The sequence below is a fragment of the Dipodomys spectabilis genome, unplaced genomic scaffold (genome assembly GCF_019054845.1).
Source record: "Dipodomys spectabilis isolate Male_0828 unplaced genomic scaffold, ASM1905484v1 ptg000178l, whole genome shotgun sequence".
In the NCBI taxonomy this organism is placed as follows: Eukaryota; Metazoa; Chordata; class Mammalia; order Rodentia; family Heteromyidae; genus Dipodomys; species Dipodomys spectabilis.
In genome coordinates this window covers 7779111-7804638 of record NW_024870855.1, presented here as the reverse complement: position 1 = coordinate 7804638, position 25528 = coordinate 7779111, and the positions used below count along the sequence as shown (strand labels likewise).

The 25528-nt window shown below is 40.6% G+C and overlaps 2 protein-coding genes across 2 annotated transcripts in view; one reads left to right on the top strand and one right to left on the bottom strand.

The window, feature by feature from the left end:
* LOC122120851 (FHF complex subunit HOOK interacting protein 1A-like) overlaps positions 1–25528 on the bottom strand; it is a 49318-nt gene that overhangs the window by 22774 nt on the left and 1016 nt on the right. Inside the window, 6 exon segments of the mRNA XM_042695079.1 lie at positions 2121–2207; positions 4360–4518; positions 12669–12706; positions 12709–13017; positions 13020–13293; positions 24787–25010. Coding sequence (XP_042551013.1) covers positions 2121–2207; positions 4360–4518; positions 12669–12706; positions 12709–13017; positions 13020–13293; positions 24787–24891 — 972 coding nt within the window. The 5' untranslated portion in view covers positions 24892–25010.
* Positions 5019–5852, top strand: LOC122120850 (cysteine and glycine-rich protein 2-like). The gene is given in 2 exon segments (XM_042695078.1): positions 5019–5405; positions 5408–5852. Coding segments are annotated over 2 exon segments (582 nt in total). The 5' UTR covers positions 5019–5056; the 3' UTR covers positions 5641–5852.

The window sequence follows — 25528 nt, the reverse complement described above, 5'->3', positions numbered from 1 at the left end:
AACAAAAAAACCAAACATTATACAACTTATTCATGTACCAAAATATTACACAGAGCACTGTTCATATATAAAAAGAGTTGTCCTCAAGGGTAAACAAATGCATCAGGGGTGCTCACTAGACACGTTTAAAATAAACTATCCAACTTGGGGGTGAGGATGAGAGGGAAAAACTGGGATAGAACAAGGGAATGGGTGACATTGTCCAAAAAGGAATGTACTCATTATCTGACTTGGGTAACTATAACCCCTCTCTACCTCACCTTTAGAATAACAGTTAAAAAAGAGTTGTCCTGCAGGGCGCTGATGGCTCAAGCCTGTAATCCTAGCTACTCAGGAGCCTGAGATCTGAAGATTGTGGTTCAAAGCCAGCCTGGGCAGGAAAGACCATGAGACTCCTATCTCCAATAAGCCACTAGAAAACCGGAAGTAGCGCTGTAGCTCAAGTGGTAGAGCGCTCGCCTTGAGCTGAAGAGCTGAGGGACAGCGCCCAGACCCAGAGTTTAAGCCCCACAACCAACAACAACAAAAAAAGTGAGTTATCTTTACTATCTGTAACATTAAAGTATGCTACTGTAACATAGATATCCTGAAAAAGAGTAATCACGGTAGCTATCACTATTATAATAATTGTTCTATGTTGGAGGCCAATAGGGAAGACAGTGAAAGTCCAGTACAATCAATGGATCCTGAAGCTCAGCTACTGTACTCTAGAGGGGGCCCCTCCACTCAGAGACTGGATGTTCAGTACAGGACACTCACCCCACCCCAAGCAGTACAATCAATACTCACTATGCATTCTAAATGTCCAGAGATAAATGCAAAGGTCTGCCTTACATTTTCCAAATGGATCTAATTCCACACACTTTATCTTTTTGTGCCCCCAGAAACTACTAAAATAACTTGGGAATCCCAATGTTTTGATGTTTAAACCACATCCAAGGTTAACTCTTGAACCTATACAAGAGAAAAGCCTAGCCAGGAAAACCAGGATCCTGCTTTCATAAAACAGGGAGAAGGCTGGGAGGAAGAAGCATCCTCCATGAAGACCTGTGCTTGAAACTAGACAACTCCCAGAGCGCACTTCATGGCTTCCACATTGCTATGAATGGATTACTCTTAGACAGTGAAAATGAGACTCAGCATGTAGAAACATGAGCATTTCACCAAAGCAACCCAGAGGTGTTCCTTGCTTCTCTCCCTACCAGAGGTAGCAAAAAAGTCAAACTGAAAGAGAGAGGGAAAGAGGGAGGGAGAGGAAAAGAAGAGAGAGGGAGAGAGAGGGAACTAGGGAGAGAGGGAGAAGGGAGAGAGAGGGAGAGGAGAGAGAGAGAGAGACTACTTAAATCAGCATTCTATGTCCATGGTGCCTTAGCAGCACACAATGACAAAGACAGCAGTTGACTTATTACCCAGGATGTGAGTCATCAAGAATTCAGAATGTGCTAATGAGACATCCAACCTTTGATTGGGACTTTCACTTGGCTTCACTTTTAAGTTTTGCTGTCACAGGATTGTCATAATAGAAAATCGTGTCCATTAAGGAGGTGGCAAAGCCAAAGCACTGTGCTCCCCTGACCTATCTACATCCACAGAAGACAGATGTTGCCCTATAGGGCAGCTTAGTAGAGTATCTCCAGCAGCCCCACCCAGGAACTGGAGCAGGCACCAGAGCCAGAGACTCCCTGCCAGTATCCTTTACACTGACTGCCTTACTGACATTCACAAGGCCATATTCTACTATACCAACCATATACCACCAACTTACATAGTGGCTAACTTCACAATTCATGTGTGATATGTTAAGTACGGATGGGAACGGGGAACAGTGGCTCATGCCTGTAACCCCAGGTACAAAGGAGGCAGAGGCAGGATAAGCACCCTCGGAGGCCAGCCAGAGCAGAAAGAGATAAGAACCCTAACTTAAAGCAAAAAGGGCTGAAGGTATGGCTCAAGCAAGAGGCCTTGAGTTCAATTCTCAATAATGCCTTCCATACTCTCCCCCAAAGTAAATATTGAATGAGAAATGAGCCACCATGGAGTCAGTCATGTTGGGTTCACTTTCCTCAGTTTCCCTAGTTGTAATAGGAACAGACAAAAGATGACATCAGCCAATCACTGACCTTGTGGAGGGCAGGAGCCAAGACTGGTACCAAGAATCCATTGTAAATGTAATTGACAAGCTGATTTTGGATCAAGGGGTGTGCCACCTAGGACAAAGCGAGAAGTCACAGAAAAGTCAGTACAACCTCCCAACTTTCTTAAATGATTCTCTTTACATCCAGAATTCAAAGAGAAAATCTAATTTGGGGCCATTTGTTTGGTAATTAAAGAATAATTCAGATCTCCTACTGCTACATGATTTTTTTTTTCAAAAGATTTATTTAGTATGAACAGCATGGATCCAAATTCAGGTGCAAAATGCTAATTATAGTGAGTTTGTTTGAAAAAGAAGACAGTAAGTAGACCAAACATGTATAAGGACTCATAAAAAGGTTAATATGAAGTATAATTTTTTGCCCCTGATTTCCTTTCTAGGTCCCATCTTATTACTAATTTTTTTATTTGTTTTTTGTACTGGTCCTTACATTCTTTTTGCCCAAGGATAGCACTCTACAACTTGAGCCAGCTCCACTCACAGCTTTTTGGTAGTTCATTAGAGGTAAGAGTCTAATGGACTTTCCTGCCTGGGCTGGCTCTGAACCGCAATCCTCAGATCTCAGCCTCCTCAATAGTTAGGATGACAGAAGTGAGCCACCACCACCCAGCTTTATCACTGAGTATTTTTTAAAAGAATTGTCAAAGTTGACAACTAAATATACTTATTTGCTAGCAGAAAAGATTTTCTCAGTTTTAAGATACATTTCCTGATATTTGGGAGGGATTTAGAAAGCATTTTCTTAAAACACAATGTTCTAAAGCAGAGAGTAGTATTTAGGGAGGATTGCAATTTGAGGACAGCCCCAGGAGAAAAGTTGTCAAAACCCCATCTTAACCAATAAGTTGGAATAATGGTTCACATCCATAGTCCCAGATACACAGGAGGGGTAGGTTAAGATGAGTAAGGTCCCAGGTTGGCCCCAGGCCAACAAAAACCATAAAAATAAAAATAAAAAAAACCATAAAAATAAGACCCTAACCAAACAATAAGAAAAGCAAAAAGGGCTCTGGATATTCCTCAAGTAGGAGAGTACTTGCTAAAAAAGCATAGAGCCCTGGGTTAAAACCCTAGTACCACGAAAAGAAAAAAAGAATTATGTGGCTTCAATTTCAAAATATAACTCCCTGTTCTTCATCATGTCCATTAACTTTACTTTTCTTTTAAAGAAAGCAATAGTTACACAATAAAATAAAAAGCAATTTCTCGGGAATGTGGCTAGATGCTTAAATTACTACTAATCTCTCTCTGTAGACCTGGAGAGGAACTAATAGTACTGCCATCATTTTTATTCTCCCACTTCCGTAAGAAAATGCTGATAGACTGCAATATTAAAGGAAAAAAATAATCCATTTATCTTTTATATAAATAAAACCTCCTCTGACTAAGCAATAAAAATGCAATGGGAACTAAAGTAATTTACATGTACTTTCTTACAGTAGCTATTTCTTTATTTGGTAGATAAATAGATTATAGCTAACATTTTTAACCCTAAAATCACCATAAAACTGATTTCTTAATGAATTCAATATTAAGGTATATTTTGCTGTATAAATCGTTTTTTGATGAAAGCCCACTACATCCTTAAATATATGTAAAATTTCATTTTTATTGAAAACACGAAATCTGGAGGTAGAAATTGAATCACGAAGCCAAATATACAGAAGTTCAGTGACTATTTTCTTTTCCCCTAAAGCAGGCCAATTTCAAAGTAAATTTAATTCGTGTTGCTAGGAAGATGGTTAACTTCTTCCCAATTCAAATGGGATAACAATATTCTTTATGTAGTATGCACCATTAAGCAAAATAAAGTGTTTTCTTTTGTTGAATCCCTAGAAGACCTTGAAGTAAAAGTGTTATAATTTGGAGTACTTAAAAGCCTAACAATATCTATTTAATAAGTCAGACACTGAACTTATTTTTGATGGTTAAGTGGATAATCAAAACAGAATGAACACTTTTTATAAAGAAGATAAAGAAAATCATCTTGGTTTTTTTTTTTTTTTTTTCTCAACTGAAATTTCCCAGAAATCTACAAACTAACGTTTTCACTCTTTGGAAGGCACTGGATGGCTTCTGGTAAACTGATCTAACTATCTACAAGTACAATAGGTTCTAGGCTCTGCTGCTGGCTAATCCTAACTCTGCCCTGGCTGCCCCAGGGTGGGGCAGGGGCAGGCGGAGAAAGGGAGTGCATGGTTTACCTGAATGACTGCATTGCAGAACTCTAGGGAGTTCATGAATTGCACAAGGGACGGCAGCAGCAGCCAGTCGTCCTTCAGAAGGCAGTGCCATTCCTCACCCTTCTCCTCCAGTTTTGTGGGCAGAGAAGAGTAGAGCCCGCTGAGCCCAGTTGCAAGCACCTGCATTCACAAATAGAAACATTCAGTCCTTCCCAACAGCTCACAAGTCATACCCACTGCTGGTCCAAAGACTAGCCTTCGAGTGTGAGGAGTTAAAAGCATGAGAAACTTATCAGGAAGGAAGGAAGTCATCACCAGGGGAGAGGGGAGGGGAGAGCCATCCCAGGGGATCGGACGACTCCTCACCAAGTGATGAGGTGGCACATGTGTGCCAGGTGCCATGCTGGACTGGGGTGGGGTGAGTAAGAAGGGTAGACACAAGATGAGTAAAACCCCACCCTGAACCCAAGAACTACCAGAAACAGACCAAGTCATAAACAATTGGGGAAAGTACAGTACACTGAATGCAAGCACAGAGACGTATTTTTGTGCAAATACCCTCATCTATAAAGCAGCCTTGAGTTAAGATGTTCCAGGACAAGTAGGGACCAGAAGAGCTTAATAAGAAAGATACTTGTCTGGAACTCTTTGCGGGCTCTGTCCTCCGGTCTGGCTCTCGCCAGCTCCGTGGGCAGTGCGCTCCCGCCTCCGACTCGAAATGCCTGTCTGGGGAGGTGGAAATAAGTGTGGGGCCTGCGGGAGGACCGTGTACCATGCAGAAGAGGTGCAGTGCGACGGCAGGAGCTTCCACTGCTGCTGCTTTCTGTGCATGGTTTGCAGGAAAAATTTAGATAGTACAACAGTGGCAATTCATGATGAAGAGATCTACTGCAAATCCTGCTATGGAAAAAAGTATGGGTCAAAAGGCTATGGATATGGCCAAGGTGCTGGCACACTCAACATGGACTGTGGTGAGAGGCTAGGCATAAAGCCAGAGAGTGCTCAGCCTCACAGGCCTACAACAAATCCAAACACTTCTAAATTTGCTCAGAAGTTTGGAGGCGCTGAAAATGTTCCAGATGTGGGGATTCTGTATATGCAGCAGAGAAGATAATTGCAGCTGGAAAGCCCTGGCACAAAAACTGTTTCCGATGTGCCAAATGTGGTAAGAGTCTTGAATCAACAACTCTGACTGAGAAAGATGGTGAAATCTATTGTAAAAAAGGATGCTATGCAAAGAATTTTGGGCCTAAGGGATTTGGCTATGGTCAAGGAGCAGGAGCTCTTGCTCATGCTCAGTAAAGGAGTAAACCCAAAACCAAGCATCACACACTGAGAATCCCTTTACAATCTAGACACAGTCTGATCACATCAAACTCTACTGTGAAATTCTACCAGCCTTAAGTACTGTACATTATGCTGTACATATAGGTTGGCTAACTTTGTATCTTTTTGATTTATTTATCCACTTTTTGGGAACAATTTCTTTTACATTTTAAATAAAATTCAGCTTAATTTGAGAAAAAAAAATAAGAAAGAGACTTGTAATTCCTTGCGAGTTTAAAGTCATTGCTGATCTGTGCATATTTACGATTAGAAAGAACTGGGCAGTGGAGGTCAGTTAGATGTGGTAACTGCATTCAAACAGAGCAACTGGGGCCCACTGAAGCATCAGCAGGAGAAAAAGAGGAGAAAATACATGAGCCTCACACATAAAGTGGCTATCAGGGCAATCCAACCAACACATCCGGTTATAATCCAAATTCCTGGGGTTTACTACTCCACTTAAGAAAGATAACCCAATTATCCAGTTAGCCAGTATGGTCATTAAGAGAAGGATGATGCCTCTAATAGAGAAACACTTAATGCCAATGCTTGCTGATTTTATCTTATAGAGCATAAGATCAAGGAAAACCATGGATTTCACAGAACTGGGGCCCCCCCTACCGGAGTAGGGAGGGAAGCCTTAGCAGCACTTCAGTCATCCTGATTCAGCAGATACATACACAGAGGAGTGGGAACAACACTGACTGGACACTGACTGGGAGTTAGCTACACAAGGCAACATTCTAACACAGATCTGAGGCCAAGGTGAGCTCAAACAGGATGAGCACATTCCAGAAACACAAAGGGGGAGGCCCAGAAAAGAAATTCTGACATTCTCATTGTCTTATGAGTGGCAAAGGCTCTAGTGTGGTAAATGTTCAGAACACACAGTAGAATACACACATGTGGGGGGACATAAAGCTCTTGAGACAGGCTTGGAGAGAGGGGGCAGTGGGAATAGCCTTAAAAGTGATGTCTGGCTGGGCACTGATAGCTCACGCCTGTAATCCTAACTACTCAGCAGTCTGAGATCTGAGGATCTTGGTTCAAAGCCAACAGGGCAGGAAAATCTGTGAGACTCTTATCTCCAATTAATCACAGAAAAAGCCAGAAGTGGCACTGTGGCTCAAGTGGCAGAATGCTAGCCTTAAGCAAAAGGAGCTCAAGGACAGTGCCCAGGCCCAGAGTTCAAGCCCCAAGACAAGCAAAGAAAACACACCAAAAAAAGTGATGCCTAACCTACTAAACAATAAACAGGAGTCAGAGACAGAAAAAGAGTATAGGGGATTAACAGTACCAACAGAGGAAACAGACTGTTCAAAACTTAAAGAAAGAAAGGATGGTACCCTCTAGGAGTAAGAAAAGTGCAGAGTCCCAGGTGGGAAAAGAGACAGGCAAGGTAAAAATGAACCTAGAACCCCTGGAGTTCTAGGTCACAATAAAAGGGGCAGTCTGAGAGCCCAGTGGAGAGGCTGATGGACGGCTATATGGGTTTGGTGCTCGGGGAAAGCACTCTCAAGCCACACAAATCAGAAAGAGAAGAAGAAGAGGGAAGTTTCCACAGGTGAGGTATGATAAAAGCCATGGAGCCTTGACATGAGAAAATCAGAAAAATCTAAGGGAATATGGGGTCCAGGTATATTCATCTTAGGGAGATGATTTCTAGATTTAATGCCGTCTCCCTTCCCTTGTCATGCCCATCCAGCATTCTCTGTGTGTCTGTGGTGGTCATCTCTCTGGTTTACATTAGTTGACTTCATTAGTCTTCTCCATCTCAGGGAAGACCTCCAGTTCCCACTGGAGGTAGGGGTAACACACCTAACTCTACCACCAGAGTAATGGTGGGAGGTCTTAGCACAGAGAAAGCAGGTAGGGACACAGGAGGAACCAGGAAGGCTGATGGAGATGACAAAGGAGCCCGTGGCATAGAATAAAGGGCAGTGAGAGAAATGGACTGACCATCCATTGCAATACTAGAGGAAAGCAGATCACATTCGTTCCTCTGTTCTACTGTGAATTATCACTGTTCATTCACTTTTTTTAAAAAGGGGGGAGGGGGACTTGTCTTCAGGCTAGGTACTAAGTTAAGTTCAGGAAATATAAGCAAGATCATTATCTCTTTCACAATCAGGGCATCTGTGGTCCCAGAGGAAGATGCTCCATAATTAAAGCACTTAACTCCTTGTCAACATACTCAAATCTCTTTAATTCTTCAGATGTGACCCAAATGAGTTACCTGTTCTAAATCAGAAACCTCTGGTAAAAGCAAACAGAGTCCAGAAGTTCTCCTTGAAGAGAAGTCTAATCTCGATGCCACATTTTTTAAATCAATTACATTTGCTAACTCATGCTAAATTAACCACAGAACAAAGGCTTTCATTCTGCATACTCCTGCCTTCTTAACCACTGTGAGGCTTTGAAGATGAATTCATAAAGACAGACTTAATTTGTCGGACTAAAAACTGGCAATAACTATTCAGTATATCAATATAATTAGAGCAACATTAATTTTCAAATTACATACATCAGTGACAGTAATTAAAAATAACACATACCTAATATTCACTTTTCTTAAGTGAGTATTTTGAAAGGGCATGGCTGGGATGGGAACAGAAAGAAGCATTTCCAGAAAATAGGACCCTCCCAGGGCAAGAGCGACAGCTGAGGAGGGGGAGTCCCCAGCTCTGCCTTATCTCTACTAACCCCTCAGAATGACAAAGAAATATGGCGGGGAAATACTCTGCCGAATACAAAGTATTTCCTATTCTTAGGAACAAGAGCCTCAAATGTTCTAGACAGGTTTTCTATCACTTGAGCCATGTTCCTCTTGCCCCAAGCCTTGTATGCTCTTGCTCATTTTTTCTTAATAGGGTCTCACTTTCTGCCTGGGCCAGCCTCGACTGAAATCCTCCTATTTACTTACACTTTGCTCATAGCTAGGATGCACATCACCATGACCACATTTTTTTTTTAATGGTTTAGATGGAGTTTCACTGAACTCTGTCCCTGGGTGAGTCTCAGACTGATTTCCTGATTACAGGTGTGAACCACAGTACTTAAGCTCCCAAATCTTTACAGCTCTGTATATCCTCCCTTCCTAGGTGATACGCTGAGTTCAGAACCACCCACCCTGATGGCACATAGCTCTAAGACAAATACTGTGGGCCAAGCACAAGCAAACTTGGTGCTGGATAGAACAGGCAGCAGCTAAACATTAGCAGTGTATCCCTGTGATTCTAGCTACTCAGGAGGCTGGGACCTGGAGGATTGCCATTCAAAGTCAGCCTGAGCAGAAATGCCCAAGAATCTCCATCTCAAAGTAACCAGCAAAATGTTAGACTAAAGGATGGTTCAAATGATAGAACACTAACTGTGAACAAGAAAGCAGAGTGAGAACAGGAGGCTCTGAGGTCAGGCCCTAGTACCAGAAGAGAAAAAGAAGAAGAAAAGAAGATGGCTCATCCATCCATAAATGCAAGGTCAATTGCTATCCTAAGGAACGGAGAGAGTGCTGTGGCCACTAGGGAAAAGTAGAGTAACAAAAGGTCTATAGATAACTTTTTCAGGTTCAAGAGTTTGATAACATAGTAGATTTACTTTTTTTTTTTAATTTTTAACAGGATTTGAACTGAAGGTCTTGTACTTGCCTGGCAAGACCTCTACTATTTGAGATACACCTCCAGCGCTTTTGCTTTTAGGTTATTTTCTGATCCAGTCTAGTATTTTTGCCAGGGCTGGTCATGGATCAAGATAATACTATGCCTATTACGTAGCTGGGATTACAAGCATAGATCACCATGCCCCAGACACTCTTTTCCTCTCTAATTTCATTTTAACTTGAAAATGAAATTATAAAAAATTTAAAGATGTACTCAAGACTTACTTAAAAATAAAATGCTCATCCACTATTTTGGCCTTTTTTTTCACTCAGACCACACAAAACTTGAAAAACATTTTATTCATCCTCAATAGTATTAACCCAATGTTTTTGTTTTTGTTTTTAATATATCATCTCCCAAGAGCACTCATAGAAAATACATAAACTCATGGATAACAGGAGGCAAAGTGCAAAGAACTTCCCTGGCAGCAGCATAGCACGGTGGTACTGAGACCAGGGTTTGAGTATCTGGTTTTTAGCCGGAGTCTGCCACTGATGAGTACTTATGAAAACTCTCTAAACTTTAGTTTCTTCATTGAATTGTTGCAAGGATTAAAAAGAGCAATTGATGTGATGATATTAGCCCAATAATTTCCACACAGCAATGTTCCCAGGCAGACTCTAAGCACCTTGTTAATTTTAGCAAAAACAAAGATTTTTAGCAGATGGTTTTAGTCTGAAGCTAGCAGCAAAACACCTGCCGGAGACCATTTGATATGACTTGCCAAAATAAAAAAAAATCTCATAAATTTTGGATACAGGATAAATAACTTCCTACCTGCAGCTGTGTACCTAAAGGTCATTTATTTCAACATGCACTTCTTAATTTATTATAGTGGGCTGTTTCCTGAACTCGCCAACATGTCCCAAAAGGCATGGGCATAACTACACATATTTGGTTAAAAATACCAAATAACCTAAGATTATGTCATCCCCAGCCATCTTTGGCACCAGGCTGTTCTCCCAGATACCCTTACTCATCGTTACTTAGAGAGAAGAGGCAGCAAAGCCTGTGCTGGCCTCTTCCCATCTACAGTACTTCCTAAGGATGAAGTTTGGTAAAGAGGCCCAATTTGCTGAAAGACTCATTACTCTTCCAACAGCCCGATGCTAACAGACTTTGACAATCATAGTAATTAGAGAAACTTTCTGTCAATTGTGGCCCTTAGCTGGGTGGTTATAGAGTATGCTTTTATTTGCACCATAAAGGGGCCTTTTTATTTTAATTATGTGGTCAGATGTAATTCTAGAAAACTGGGTACAAATGAGATTATGGGATCTGTCCTGAGGAGGAACTTAACACCATGAAGCTCTTCTTCCACTCCAGCAAACGAGGTCAGCTGGTGATTTTGTTTCCTCCACTTTAATGAACTGTACAACGTTTGCAAACACATTTTTAGATAGCAACAGTTACTCAGTGAAATCTGCCTATGACACTTAGCTGAAAGCGAAATATTAAAGGCATGCCCTATTTGATTAAAGTTTTAAATTTTGGAATATGACAAACATACAAAAAACACTAGAACTGAAACCCCTCGGCAATAGCGAACAGATTTTAGCATTTTGTTATAATTTCTTCAGAGCACTCTGCACTCTTTCAAAATACAAAATGTTACAGACTGGGGGTGGAGCTGAGTAGTGGCACTCAGGCGTTGCATGCGCAAGGACTGAGCCTTAATCCAGAGCAAAAGCATCACAACAAATGAATAAAATATTACAAATACAACTTATTCCTACTCCTGACTTTATCTTCCTTCATCCTTCAAACTATAGTCCCAAACACAGTCTATACCATTCCTGTTCTTGTTTTTGTACTTTTAGTGGGTGGTGGGTGGAAGGGCGTCTGTCTGTGTGTAACCAAGAAATGTCAGGCACTACAGTTTTGTGTTCTAAAGCTTGCTGTAAATATGATCACAATGTATGTAACCTTTTGCTACTCAGCATGTCAGCTCTGGCCCCTGCACACAACCTACCAGTTGACCCTCACATCTCTATGACAACCACCAAACACATCCACTTCCATTTCTAAATATCCTCTAGGGAACGTACCACCACTGGCCAAAATCTTCCCATATAGACTTAACTATGAATTTAACCTACCTATGGCAAGTTACCTCCCCGGTTCCAGCAAAACATACTAAGGGTGTCCCGCACTATTCTGCAAGGCATAATGCCATATATATTATGAAGGTTGGTAAAAACAACAGACAATGGAAATGTCACTGAACTGGGAAAATATTAATAGCTGTTGTCCAGGAGCAGAAGGCACAAACCTATAAATCTGTCATTTACACCCTTCTTCAAAGACAGCAGAAACATCAAAAAAATCACTCGGAGGCCTAAGAACTCCTATGAATTTCAAATTGCTTCCAGTATTTTCTGGACTTGATTAGGCCTGGATTACAAGCTATCTCCAAAGAATCCTGCTCACCATACTATGGACTTAAAAAACTGTACACAGAGTAGAAAATTCTTGTTACTGCAAATGTGCATTCATTTTTCAAAATAAAATCAATGCTTTGGGTCTACAACTAATGGTCATTACCTTGCTGAGACACTAATTTGTCAAACCAGCTGTGAGTTTTTATCACCTGCCTTGACTCACTGGAACAAACTCAACCACAAGAGCTAAGAATTTACAAAGTGCGAGTTGTTGTTTTTTTTTTTTTTTGGGTCCAGTCGTGGGGCCTGAACTCTGGGTCTGGGCACTGTCCCTCAGCTCTTCAGCTCAAGGCTAGTGCTCTACCACTTGAGCCACAGCGCCACTTCTGGCTTTTATTCTTTTTGCTTATGTAGTGCTGGGGAATCGAACCCAGGGCCTCAGGCATGCAAGGCAAGCGCTCTACCACTGAGCCACCTTCCCAGCCTAAAGTGCGAGTTTTACAAATCTCTCAGGATGTGCTCTTAGAAAAAAAAGAAAAATTAAAATTATTCCCAACTCAATAAAAACGCATCAAGAAACAGTAGCACACACAATTTCCTATTGTGGGTTATTATTTTTTTGGGGGGGAGGGGTCCGGTCGTGGGGCCTGAACTCTGGGCCTGGGCGCTATCCCTCACCTCTTCAGCTCAAGGCTAGCCCTCTACCACTTGAGCCACAGCGCCACTTCCAGCTTTTTTCTTTTTGCTTATGTGATGCTGAGAAATCGAACCCAGGGCCTCATGCATGCAAGGCAAGCGCTCTTCCACTGAGCCACCTTCCCAGCCCTCGTGGCTTATTTTGAACTGCCAGTGCTCAGCCAAAGAGCCTCTAGGCCTAGATACCTCTGTGCTCCCTTCAAAGCATTTCTCATAGCTCACAAGAAGAAAGGGGTGTGGGGGGAGAACACTAAGGAAAGGAACTTACTGGACAGAAGTAGGTGTTGTCCACGATGTGATGGGCCACATGCTGTTCTGGGCAGAGAGAGACATGATAAACAGCAAAGCATCTCGAGCTTGCTGGCCTACTGTCCCCTCACGGTGAATGAAGGGGATCAGGAGAGAGAAGATGAGGAAGTTGGCGGCCCCTTGATCTTCACTGGTGTGGAAAAACAGTTCCAGAATGGATGGATCTTTGGCAAGGATGGAGCAGAGCTGATTGAGCAGGACAACCAGCTTGGCCTCCACAACAGGCGTGGTTGTTCCGGAACAAGAGCTCAGCAGCATCATCAAGGGCTTCAGAATGGACTTATGGTGCAGCAGGGGCCGGTGGGATGCGTGACTAACATCTCATACATCTTTAGGTGCTCCATTTTAGTCTCATCAGTGAATTCACGCCTCAACCTCCACAGGAAGAGCTTCTCCATGATGTTCTCTGAGACCACAAATTCCAGAATTGGCCCCATCGCAGCATCCTTGGCTTGCTCTTCAATTAGCAGGAAGAGCATGTGTTCTACATAGTTCTGCACAGCGCTGGCCTCATCTCAGGGGATGGAGCCATATTTTGTCTGTGTGTTCTTCAAGGGGTCATGCTTCTCGAAGATTTTCACAACCTGTAACCAAGTTAAACATTCATCATCCATCAAATGTTTCTCATACTCTCAAAACATACACTACCACTCATTTTCACTGAGCCATCATCAAAAATACAAAAACCCTTGGCCACAAGATTCATGTAAGCATTGTAAATTTGTCCCTCTTTTCCTTCCTTCTTAATTCCTTCCCTCCCTCTCTTGCTCCTTCCTTCCCTTCCTCTCCATTTTTCATAAAATGAAGAGTTAAGCTCTAGAAAGAATATACCCAAAGGTACTAATTTACAATAGTTATAACTTGGGGCAACCTAAGAACCTAAGAAAATAGTATGGTGATATGAATTAATTTCTTAGACTATTATTATGAAGACTTGAGAAACATGAAGAAATGTAAGTGAAATTTAGAAGAAAAAAATGATTTATGGTACAAACATTAATTATCAAACATAACATAAAGGGTAAAATATGTGAAAATAATCCTTTTTGTGTTCAAAGGGATGATAAGTTCTTAAACTTCCTCTAAACTGTTAATGATATAATGTTTTTAAATTTAGGTGCATTGAGAAGTACAAGAAAATCTGACTGTTTGTATTCTCCTAGAAATTGAGTTGCTCTGAAGATTTCAACAGAGCTATATAGCTCCTCACACACCATCCCTCCCTCTTCCACTTTAGTAGGAGCCTTCTCCAACCAAGCATGCAGCACTAGGGAAGAAGAAAGGCAACTGAAACTGAAACTGAAAAGTGAAGACTCTGAATGCTTCATTTCTGTAAGCCAAAAAAGAAAAAAATCTGATAACCAATTACAAAATAAATCCTTAGGAGAAAAGCTTCAAAAGGTAATCCAAGCCAGTTGTCAGTGGCTCATGCCTATAATCTTAGCTACTCAGGAGGCTGAGACTTGGGGATCACAGTATGAAGCCAGCATTGGCAAGAAAAGTCCCTGAGATTCTGATCTCCAATTAATGGCCAAAAAATTGGAAGGGGAGCTGTGGTAGCCTTAAGCCAAAAAGCTCAGGGAGAGCATCCAGAGTTTAAACATCTGAGTTCAAGCCCCTAAAACCAGCACACATGCAAGGTAACCCAACATTTACCTGCAATAAATAAATAAATAAATAAATCATTAAAGTTTGGAATGATAAAAAGTTTTGAAAATGATGACTATGAATATAGTTAATGCAACTGAATTACACACTTAAAATGGTTATATGGTGTATTATGTTTAAGATGCTTCAGTAAAAAAAAAATTGTTAGTCATAGGGCTTGAACTCAGGGCCTAGGCACTGTCCATGAGCTCTTTTTGCTCAAGAATAGCATTCTACCACTTTGAGCCACAGCTCTACTTTCAGTTTTTGGGTAGTTACTTGGAGAAAAGAGCCTCATGGGAACTTTCTTGCCCAGGCTGGTTCTGAACCATGATCCTCATATCTCAGTCTCCCAAGTAGCTAGGATTACAGGCATGAGCCACCAGCACCCAGATACCAAAGTAATTTAAGGGTAAGTTTTTTTTTTTATGCTTAAGTAAGTCATGTCATAACCCTGGTCTATTTCTCTCTTACCATGGTAGTCATTTAAATGCTTCTTACCTCTCTCTGGCCACTAATTAGTTATTTCTATATTTTGGGACCTAGAAATTTAAACAATTATAGACCTCAATTTCTACTTAATTTAATAATGAGATTTAAATAAGAAGTCCATTCATCTTATTCCCTTTAAAAGGTATATACTTGATACTTCATAAATAAGCTAACAATTTATCTATGATTTTATCTTTCGTCCATTTTGCTTTGCTGAATTGCATGCAATGTTTATCTTTGGCAGAGCCCTCCTGACCCAGTTCTGTGATGTGCTGCTACATGTTGTGTGTTTAGGTAACAGAATATGTTTAGGTAACAGAATATTTGCAAGACACTGAGGAAGCTGGCAAATATGCAATGCTATGTCAGCATACATGAGCAATGTGGGAAATTTATTCCTTGGGACAAAGCCTGAAGGTCTCTACCCTATCAGAAGTAAGGGGAGAAATCTCTATGAACCAGACAAGAACATCATGAAAGAATAAATGGATTTCCGCAGAATCTATCATTTCTATCAATTTCTACTAGAAAATGAACAAGCTATGTTGCAAATGAAAAGCTCACTCCATGGGCTGGGAAGGTGGCTCAGTGGTAGAGCGCTTGCCTTGCATGTATGAGGCCCTGGGTTTGATTCCTCAGCACCACATAAGCAAAAAGAAAAAAAAGCCGGAAGTGGCACTGTGGCTCAAGTGGTAGAGCACTAGCCTTGAGCTAAAGAGCTGATGGACGCGCCCAGGCCCAGAGTTCAGGCCCTATAACTGCCCCCCCCCCCAAAAAAAAAAAGAAAAGTTCACTCCACATCCTGGAGTTGGCATTTTTCATGATGAAGGCTTTCAATGTCCAGGTATACAAGAAGAATATGGCCCAGAGACTGGGGTCCCCAGAGCAGCCACTACACATCCACTTCTTCGCCAGATTCCTGCCTCCAGAGTCTGCCCACTTTCCCATATCTCTGCTCAACCCTGCAGAACTTTTTGCACACCTGGAAGCCTCACTGGCAGCAGAGACCCTGGGACCTGGCTGAGCCTTTCCCTTTGGTTCAGGACCTTCCCAGCATCTCAGAGCAGAACTGCAGTACCTTACTTGCTCCACAGGGGTCTCCCACCTCAACACTGCACTCTCCAGCTCTCAATGTCCCTACCTCCAAGGCTCCACATTCTGAAGGACAAATACACAATACACTTAATCCATTCTATAATTTCAAATTCCACATGTCCAGTTTACTTGTGAGAGCTACCTTTACAGCTAGACCTTCAAGTAAAAATGTATGTACTTCTCCTGTACTCAGGCTGTCCAAACAGTCTAAAACAAGGATTTTTGAAAAAGGTATGGCAAATTACCTCAGTTTTTCTGGAAAACAATCTGATAATATATAACATAAGTTATGAAATTGTTCCTCCCCTTTGACTTGTAATCTGATCTTAGGTGCTGGTGGCTCACAACTATAATCCTAGCTACTCAGGAGGCTAAGACCTAAGGATTGCAGTTCAAAGCCAGCCCAAGCAGGGAAGTCCATTCGATTCTTATCTCCAATTAATCACCAAAAAAGCCAGAAGTAGAGCTGTGGCTCAAGTGGTAGAGCACTATCCTTGAGGAAGGAAAGCATCCAAACAGCACCCAGACCCTGAGTTCAAGCCCCAAGGGACCAGTACAAAAATAAGGTTCATATCAATAGGTTCTAACAATAAAATTTTTCTTGTTAGTTGCTCTAATTTTCTAACAGAATTAAAATAAAAGTAAGCAAAATGGTTTTGTAGTATCTAAAAAAGGAACCCAAAAAACTGAGTTAAAAAGAATTACTGAAAATCTCATAATTCTCAGAAATTCCCAGGCAATATCAGTTTATAAATATACATACTGGTACTATATGCAATATTTATTGTATACCTAATGTGTAATACACAGAAAAAACATTTACATGTCCATAAATCACACTTTTCTCATAAACTAGCCTTCCTTACTACTTAGCACTCTTCCAGCCCTGCTATGAGAAATCTTAGAGAGAACTGAGAATTTTACTCAGACATCAAACTTCTTAGCACTTCTAAACTGAAGTATCTTACTCCTCCTTGTAGTCCCTCCTCTGTGCTATTTCTGAGTAAATAGCAGAGAAACGTGAGAACAGAGTTCTAACAGCCCTCACACAGGGAAGGGTTGTTGATCCCAAGCCCTGGCCACTGGTTTTACTGCCTAGAAGATGGGTGTGTTACAACAAAGGGCTTGAGTCTCTGAGCACTCAGTGCTCCACAAGGTGCTGATTGAACCCACAGTTACCACATATCCTGAACCTGCTCCCCAGGTATCAGAGCCCTCCCAGGCCACCTCCCCTTTCCTTCTAGGCACACATACCCATGACCTGATTTTCAAGTGGGCTCTAAAGGCCTCATCCTGGCACTGGTCCTAACTTGGCAGGGAATAGCTCAGACACTTCCTGGCTGGAACCCAGCCTGCACCAAAATGCTCAAGTGCTTCTACATGGATGTCTAAATTCTTCCACCTGAATGATGTCACAGTTCTTGCAGTTCCTGGAAATTGACTCCTTATGTAAATTATCTTTTCCTACACTGCGCTCAAACTCCCATCAAACCCTGGTAGCCCTGTTTCCCTGATTTCTGCTTGCTGCCTCAGGTCACCATTTGCCATCTCTGACTGACAATCCAATGGGTGCTGAGATTCCATGCTGTACACAGAGCCTCCTACAGGCCTGGCCCTTCCTGTGCTCCTCCAATCTTAATTTCTCATTCTTGTCTTGGATTTTCCAACCCTGGATTCTCCACTATATATATCATTGTCAGGGATTCATTTCAGGAGAAATGAATAAGGCTGCAGGGATTTAGTAGATGAGAAAGTGAAAACAAGCAAAATATGCACTATAAACATTTTCTTTACAAAACAAGTTCACTTTGTTAAGCTGAAAATATCAAAACCCATCAGTACATAATAACACACATGTTAATTAAGAAAACTAATTGAAATTGTAACAACATTAATGCTGATCATGACTGGGTATTTGATCATCGATACACTTTAATAAATATAGGCATCTGTGTGCATGTATGCACATGCATGTGCATATCATGGGTCACATTTAGAGCCAAATGAAAATTATCACAATCCTACAAAGAAGCATACATAAATCAACAATGTGAACAATGGTGTAAAAATTACCATCAGATCAAAATAGCTAAATTTAAACTAGCTTCACAGCCATTTTCCCTACAATTATAACGATTAATGTGGATAAATATAATTAACAGATAATATATTTCTTTCTTAAGCATTCTTTCAGAATGCTCCTTATCTTTATTCCTAATAATGACCCTTGTCAGAGATAATGAGCCTGAAGTTTAAACAATTACAAATCTTAAATAATAGAAGGTTCACATTAATCAGAGTAGCTAGCAAAGGACTTTCCATCATAATAAACACTTATGTTTCTCTGTTACATTTACTTTGATACCATCTCACTATTGTTCTATGTTTTACATACAACCTGGTATCAGTTATACTACTTTGTGAGAGCCTAGTTATTTCAGGAAAGTCACCTGACTACAACCCATACCTCCAAATCCTTTGGAATGATAAGTTAAATAGAATTATGGAAAACAAGTTACTAAGGAACATTTCCATCACACAGAAGAGTGATTTTAGCTGTGCTTGGCCAAATTCTACTTACGTACCCAGGATTTAGCTGTCCTAGGCCGAATTCCACTTAATGCACCAAATAACTACAAGAAAAGTATGTTTCCATCCAGTCCATGTTTCTGGGCTCAATTCAGTTTGGAACATTCCTTGCATACCTGTCTCCATAGGGGGAATGGACCTCACCAAGTCATTTATTTTTCCTATCAAGAAGACAACACAGCTTGTGAACTTGTCCCAGTGGTTTAAAGACAGCTTTAATCCTGAGCATCAGAAACTTGTCTAACTCTGAGATGAAACAGGAAAAAGGAGGACCTATACACAGACAGAAGAGTGTCCTAAGTAATAACAATCCAAGGAACACTACCTTTAACCACAGCAAAAAACAAAAAACAACCTTATCAAGGAGTCTGCTGTAGTAGAACTGCTGACATTTCTATAGCCTCAACTACTTTGTGGTGGAACAGACGCCCTCATCAATGCCTTAGGCACTTCACCTTAAGAGGAAGAGTTTTTGTTTTCTTTTCATCCAGCAAATTTGGCGTTACCTGTAGAGTTGGTGTGACAGATACAAATTTTTAAATGTTAACAAATAAAAGCTTCCTAAGATAGTCAGAAGAGTAAACAAAGTTCTCTAACAATGTCTCAACTTTCATCTCTCCAAGGCTTTTTCCCCTGTCATTTAGTCTACCACAAGGCAAGTATCAAAAGAACAAAGATGAACTTGGCAAGTGAATAAGATTCAAATACATGTGACAACTCTACATCTAGATACCATGTGCTCTTCAACAGATTCAGGCTATGTGGAAATCTATACAAGATGCTGTAAATAAAACCTACTATACTTTGCACTATTGTGAGAAGACATTTGACCTAAGCAATCTAGATGGTTCCATTTATTTTCCCATCCTCATTCTCTCTGAAATGAAAAAGATGACTAAATCCACCACTTTTTCCTCATCTATCACCACTACTGTATTCTTTTTTTTCTTGAGACAGAGTCTGACAATATAGTCCAGGCTGAGCTCAAACTCAAGGACTTTAGGTCTCAGTGCTAAGATTACAGGCATATACGACCAAGCCCAGTCCTATGATTTTTTTAACCTAATTCCTATGTTCTTGTAGCTCTAAGGACAGACACTATTAGTATTCAGTGCTTGAGAGAAGTATACAGAAAGGTCTATGAAATCACAAAATAACAAGTGGTTAGTGCATATAGCAATCTATTAATTGCTTGGTAAGCCAACGCTCCTTTCTAATTTTACCCTCTTCCATTTTGAAAATGCAAAGTCACAAATATAAGAGATAAAAACAATATACTAGATTATAAAGTGTTCATGAAAGTGACTATAAAAATTAAACACACACATACATATATATATATATATATATATACTATTTCTGATCAATGAATTCAAACCAAATCCAAAGAACTTCCTAGAAGCGAACTGTGCAATGTCTTCAAAATAGTATATAAGACTGAAGCTGTTTCCTATATCTCTCAGATCTTCTACCACTGAGCCACCTTCCCAGCCCGTCTCTCAGATCTTCTGCAGTTGCATTTCTTATTTTCTACCTTTCAATTCAACAGTTCATTAAACCTCTATAATATGTCACACTCAGTTCTTAACACTGAAAATGTAGATAAATTAGTAATGGTGCTAATCTGGAGGCACTCACAGTGAAGTTGGAAAGAAGATAATGTATCCATAATTGCAATAAAATGTTTAACAGTGAAAGAAAACTCAGGGTGAAGTTGCAACACAGCATAAAAGACAGCAGGAAAAGGCTTCCAGAGCAAATGAAGTTCAAAACAGTTCTGGAGAAAGAAAAGCATTTAGCCAAGCAGCAGAATACTCAGGCAGAAACAAGAGCAAGTGCTAAGGCAAAGAGGCATGAAACCAGGGAGTAGGTGGCCAGAAACTCTAAGTAGCTTTGTATTTCTCATGACTAAATGAGACGTAGGAATGAAAAAAGGGCATAAAGAACTCTGTGTGCCAACAGGGCCTGTGGGTGGCCAGATGCCGCTAGAAGGTCCAACAAAAGGGACAACCTAGAAAGGTCTTGGTTGTAGGTTCACCTCAACTTAAGTGGCAAGGTGGCCATTCAGAAGGTGTGAGGAAGTACAAGCAGGTGCTATTTCCTAACCACATTCTTCAGTCACTTACCAGGCATGCAGTTACTCCTGAATGCCTACTCTAGAACTATTCTGGGGCTGCCACAGGTCACTGGACCAGGGAGCAATTCGGAAATTCAAAGTACCTCTGGAACTATCCATGTCTATCTCCTGGTAAGCTCCAGAGTCACAATCTGCTTTGAATATGATCCTAGCTAGTTAGACAACTCCTCTGACAGCGACATGGTGCTTGAGACAAGATACTATAACTAGAAGGGCAAAATTTGGGCCAGAGGCTATCTTCCATCTATGACCGCTCTGAAACAGATGTTACTGATAAACAGCAGAACAGAATCAGTCAAATGCAGGTCATTTGTGTTGTATTTTTCACTCAAGGGCTCTATCAGAGAACTCTGAGTCCTACAGACTTTGGTACCTTCATTTCCTCTTATTATCACACATAAAAGCATTGCTCTACTCAGCTAATAGACACTTCAATAAATAACATGTTGCCATCTTGTCTTGTCTTTGCCACATTTCTGATCTTACATCCCTTCTGGAATTTCTAGGATTTTCTCAGGAAAGCAGCAACTGCAATTCCAGCAGGCAAGAGGTGTGAGTCAGATTTTAACACATTTCTCTACTGCTCTTCCTCTCCAATGGAACAACTCATTACAAAGAATGCCATCTGAAACTCCAAAACAAAGAATACACAACATTCATTTCTACCAGCTGAAGGTCTCTCATTTCCAACCCAAATATCTTATCCTGAAACTTTTTGTCTTCTCCAGCTTTCCCCCCCACAATCCAAAAAAGGCTAAAACTATTCATTTCCAATATTCATACCATAAAAAGTTTTCTCCCTCCCTTTTCACAGCTAAGTTACCAAACACAAAACAATCACTTTTCCCACTCACCAGACCATTTCCATCCATACCAGCTCCTTCCCAGGGAGAAGCCACCATTAATCACTCTGTGATAAGGATTTTTACTCATCCACATTAGCTTGTACATTTCTTAAAAGCCCAGGCCAAGGCTCCCAGCTTAAATCCCACCTGGGATGCAGACAGGGATGTATTAGTACTATGAGCTAAATAAACCCCTCAAGAACAATAGCCATTTGCCAGCCAAGACTTTGTCAACCAGTACTCTCATTCATAAGGTACCGAAAAAGCCCTCGGGACCTCTGCAGACTAAAACTATGAGTATTTTTAAGATTTGTTTAAAAGGAAAAGTTAAGGGTGCCAGGGGCTCATGCCTGTAATCCTAGATACTCAGGAGGCTGAGATCTGAGGATGGCGGTTCAAAGCCAGCCCGGGCAGGAAAGACTGTGAGACTCTTATCTCCAATAAAACCACTCAGAAAACTAGAAGTGGTGCTGTGGCTCAAGGGGTAGAGCTCTCACCTTGAGCTGAAGAGCTGAGGGACAGTGCCCAGGCCCAGAGTTCAAGTCCCACTACCGATATATATAAATTCTTTAGCTGGGCTCTGGTAGCTCACACCTATCCTAGCTACTCAGGAGGCTGAGATCTGAGGATCATGTTTAAAGCCAGCCTGGGCAGGAAAGTCCATGAGACTCTTACCTCCAATAAACCATTAGAAAATGGAAGTGGCACTGTGACTAAAGGAATAGAGCTCTTGCCTTGAACTGAAGTGTGCAAGGACAGTGCCCAGGCCCAGAGTTCAAGGCCCACAACTGACCAAAAAAATTTAAAAAAATGAAAAGTTAAGCCTCAAAAGATTTTCAAAAAGAAAATAACCAACCAAAGTTAGAGAAATAACTAAGCCAGAACAGTCCTCACTTTGCACAAGAAAGTATTTAATGACTATATACGACAAAGTTCTTACTTTTTTTTTTTTTTTTGCAAGAAAAGGAGAATGCTAAGTACCTGCAATATGCTTCCAAACCCATATGATATGTGTATCCTGGGATTTCGTTACAATATGACCTGGGACCAAACTTATTTTTTCAAGCCAGGCACTAGTGGCTCACACCTGTAATCCTATCTGCTCAAGGATGAGATCTGAGAATCAAGGTTTGAAGCCAGCCTGGCCAGGAAAGTTCATGAGACTCTTATCTCCAGTTAACTACCAAAAGCTGTGGGTCAAGTGGCACAGCACTAGCCTTAAGACAAAAAAGCTCAGGGATAATGCCGGGGCCCTGAGTTCAAGGCTCAGGACCAACATAGACACAAAAAATTCACCAGTGTGAGAGATCAATGACATGTTTCTGAACAGGACATTCTAACAGCACTGCCACACTATATAAAAAGCTTGACTGGGACAGAATTTGACAGGGCAATAACTTGCTGACATATAATCATGAAGCTGAGGCTACAACATCCCTTTAAGAATGGCATGGACTACCAAAGGCATACATCACAGATATCCAGAGAAGTAATTGTAACCAAAGAAGTATATCCAAACAACAAACAAGATGGAGCTCTGGAGCAAAGACTATGTATTAGAGAGCTAGATTCCATCTATCAAATGAGATGACTGGATCTGAAAAACACTTCTAACTTGATTGTGCATTCCAAGCAGTTAAAAATAAGCATCAGGGGCTGGGAATGTGTCTTAGTGATAGAGTGGTTGCCCAGCATGCACGAAGTCCTGGGTTCGATTCCTCACTCCCACATAAACAGAAAAAAGCCAGAAGTAGAGCTTTAGCACATGTGGTGGTACACTAGCCTTAAACACAGAGAGGCCCAAGGAAAGTGCCCAGGCCTAGTTCAAGCTCCAGGACTGGCCAAAAAAAAGCATCAATAGCTTAATTAATGAATAAACACAATGCACTAATACATAATTATACTATGTACATTGTAAACACAAAATACGAAAAGTTTTGAAGAAAAAGAGAGATACAGGCCTTCCTGTATCTTCCCATACCCAGCGCACTACCAGCAGTTTCCGGTAGGGCTCACCCCTTCACTCTGGAATCAATTTTAGAATACTACAAAAAAAATACAAAGTAGAGGAAAAGGTGTTGAAATACTTTCTTCCCTTTACTACTGCAGATGTTACCACCATGTCCACAGATAATCCATTGAAATTTGAACAACAAAAAGTCAGAGAATGGGGAATGCACAAAAATTCATGGAAGCTTTATCCTAGATGGTGACAAGAAGCTACAAAGTGTGAACAGCCCACAAGCCATATTAATTTTGTTCCTTTTTTATTTAAACGATGTCTCCTAAAATTGCTGTGATTTGCAGGTTTGATGCTTTAACTCATGTGTTGTTTCTGGACACAGGAAGGAGCTAGGTAGTCACTAAAAGACTGTCACAGAAATAGCCACTTACCAGCTCACATGGGAGTGTAATGTTGAACAAATAGTAAAGAATGCCAATTTGGTTTATTTTACTACTGATAAATTCCCTGAGGAAAGGGGAAGGCTAGTCAATTTTCTGAACACTCAACCCTTAATTATCTACACCAGTAGATCAGAGAAGAGTCAGAGAAGCCAAAATAAATAATTTTTTTTAAAAAAAATCAGCTTTGTAAAGAAGACAGATATTTAGATATAGCCTGACATTTTTCCTTAAATTACACAGCGGCCACCAGCCTGAAAATGGTAGAGTGCTGAGGTCAAATACAAGGGCTTTAGAGTCAAGGGAGTGAAATCTAAGGGCTCACTTGGTAACTCACTAGTTATAGAACCTCAAGCAAGTTATTTAACCTCTGTAATTTTCCATTCCCTCGTCTGTAAAATGAGGAAGTTAATACTACTCTGTAGGTCTGTGGAAATTGAGTGATAGAAAGCACAATACTTGGTAAATCCTTAACAAATGTGTATTTAGTAGAGTTTAAGGACTGGATGGGATCAGGAGGGGAAAAGGACCAAAGGGAGAGCTTATAACTATGGTGAAGAGTTTTGTAAGGTGATGTAAAAGTCATTTCAAGGAATGATTGCTGTTATTCTAAAATTACCTGGGGAACAAGCATGTTTCCTAAGTGTTTTTTTTTTTGCCTGGCAGGGAGGGGAATGATATTTTTTAACTGGGTATCTATGATAGGAAAGCAAGAAGAGAATGTTGCTTTTGTTTCTATCTAAGAGGGTTTCCCTCCTTGTGTTTCTGAAAACTGAGTTATCAGTCACACAGGTAGAAAACCCTGGCTGTGTGTGACAGAGGCTGGTGGGGCTCTGAGGCCAGTGGAGAAGGCGGAGCTCACACATTACCTGTGCCCAGTGGTTTGTAAACACAATCATGCATGTTTCTGGGTCAATTCCTTGCAGGCTCACTGCAGGCTGGAGTTTGCTTTCTGTCGAAACTGATGACATCATAAACCTTCAAAGCTTCTAAGTCATACTTAATGTTCGCAAAAACGTGATAGGCAGTCATTAACTTTCAAGCATCACATCAGAAATGTAGCTTCTTCTGTTTTCATGGTTACCTTTAGAACCTGTAATGACAATAACACAAAGTATATCTTGTTATGTTCATATGCTAAGTAAGATGCTAACCGTTAAGTTTAAATCAAAGATAGGTATTATAAAGGAGATGTTTATCCTCAAGTCTTTTTATTTTCTCTTGTCTTGCTACTACAATATGAAGCTCTATTCACATATTAAACAATTGTTGATTTTCTTCTTTCCATAAAACCAAGCACAGTTCCCCATTATTATACTGCATCACTTGAGTCCTGTTTCCATAATTAAGCATGATATCAACTATGTTTGTAGAGTTAAAAAAAAAAAGAGTAATAAAGAGCCATGAGTTGACAGAAATAAAATGGCTTAACACTATTTAGAAGAATTATAAAACAGCAGTCAGACTCCTGGGCCCAATGTGGTTGAGGCTTTGGTTGTTTGTTTTTTTTTAAATTTTAATCAATGACTGTCTAATGAATTGAAAGCATCTCAACTTGTGGTTCTAAACTAGGTGAAAGTTTCTAGCTCTTCTGAAGAATAATAGAATCTT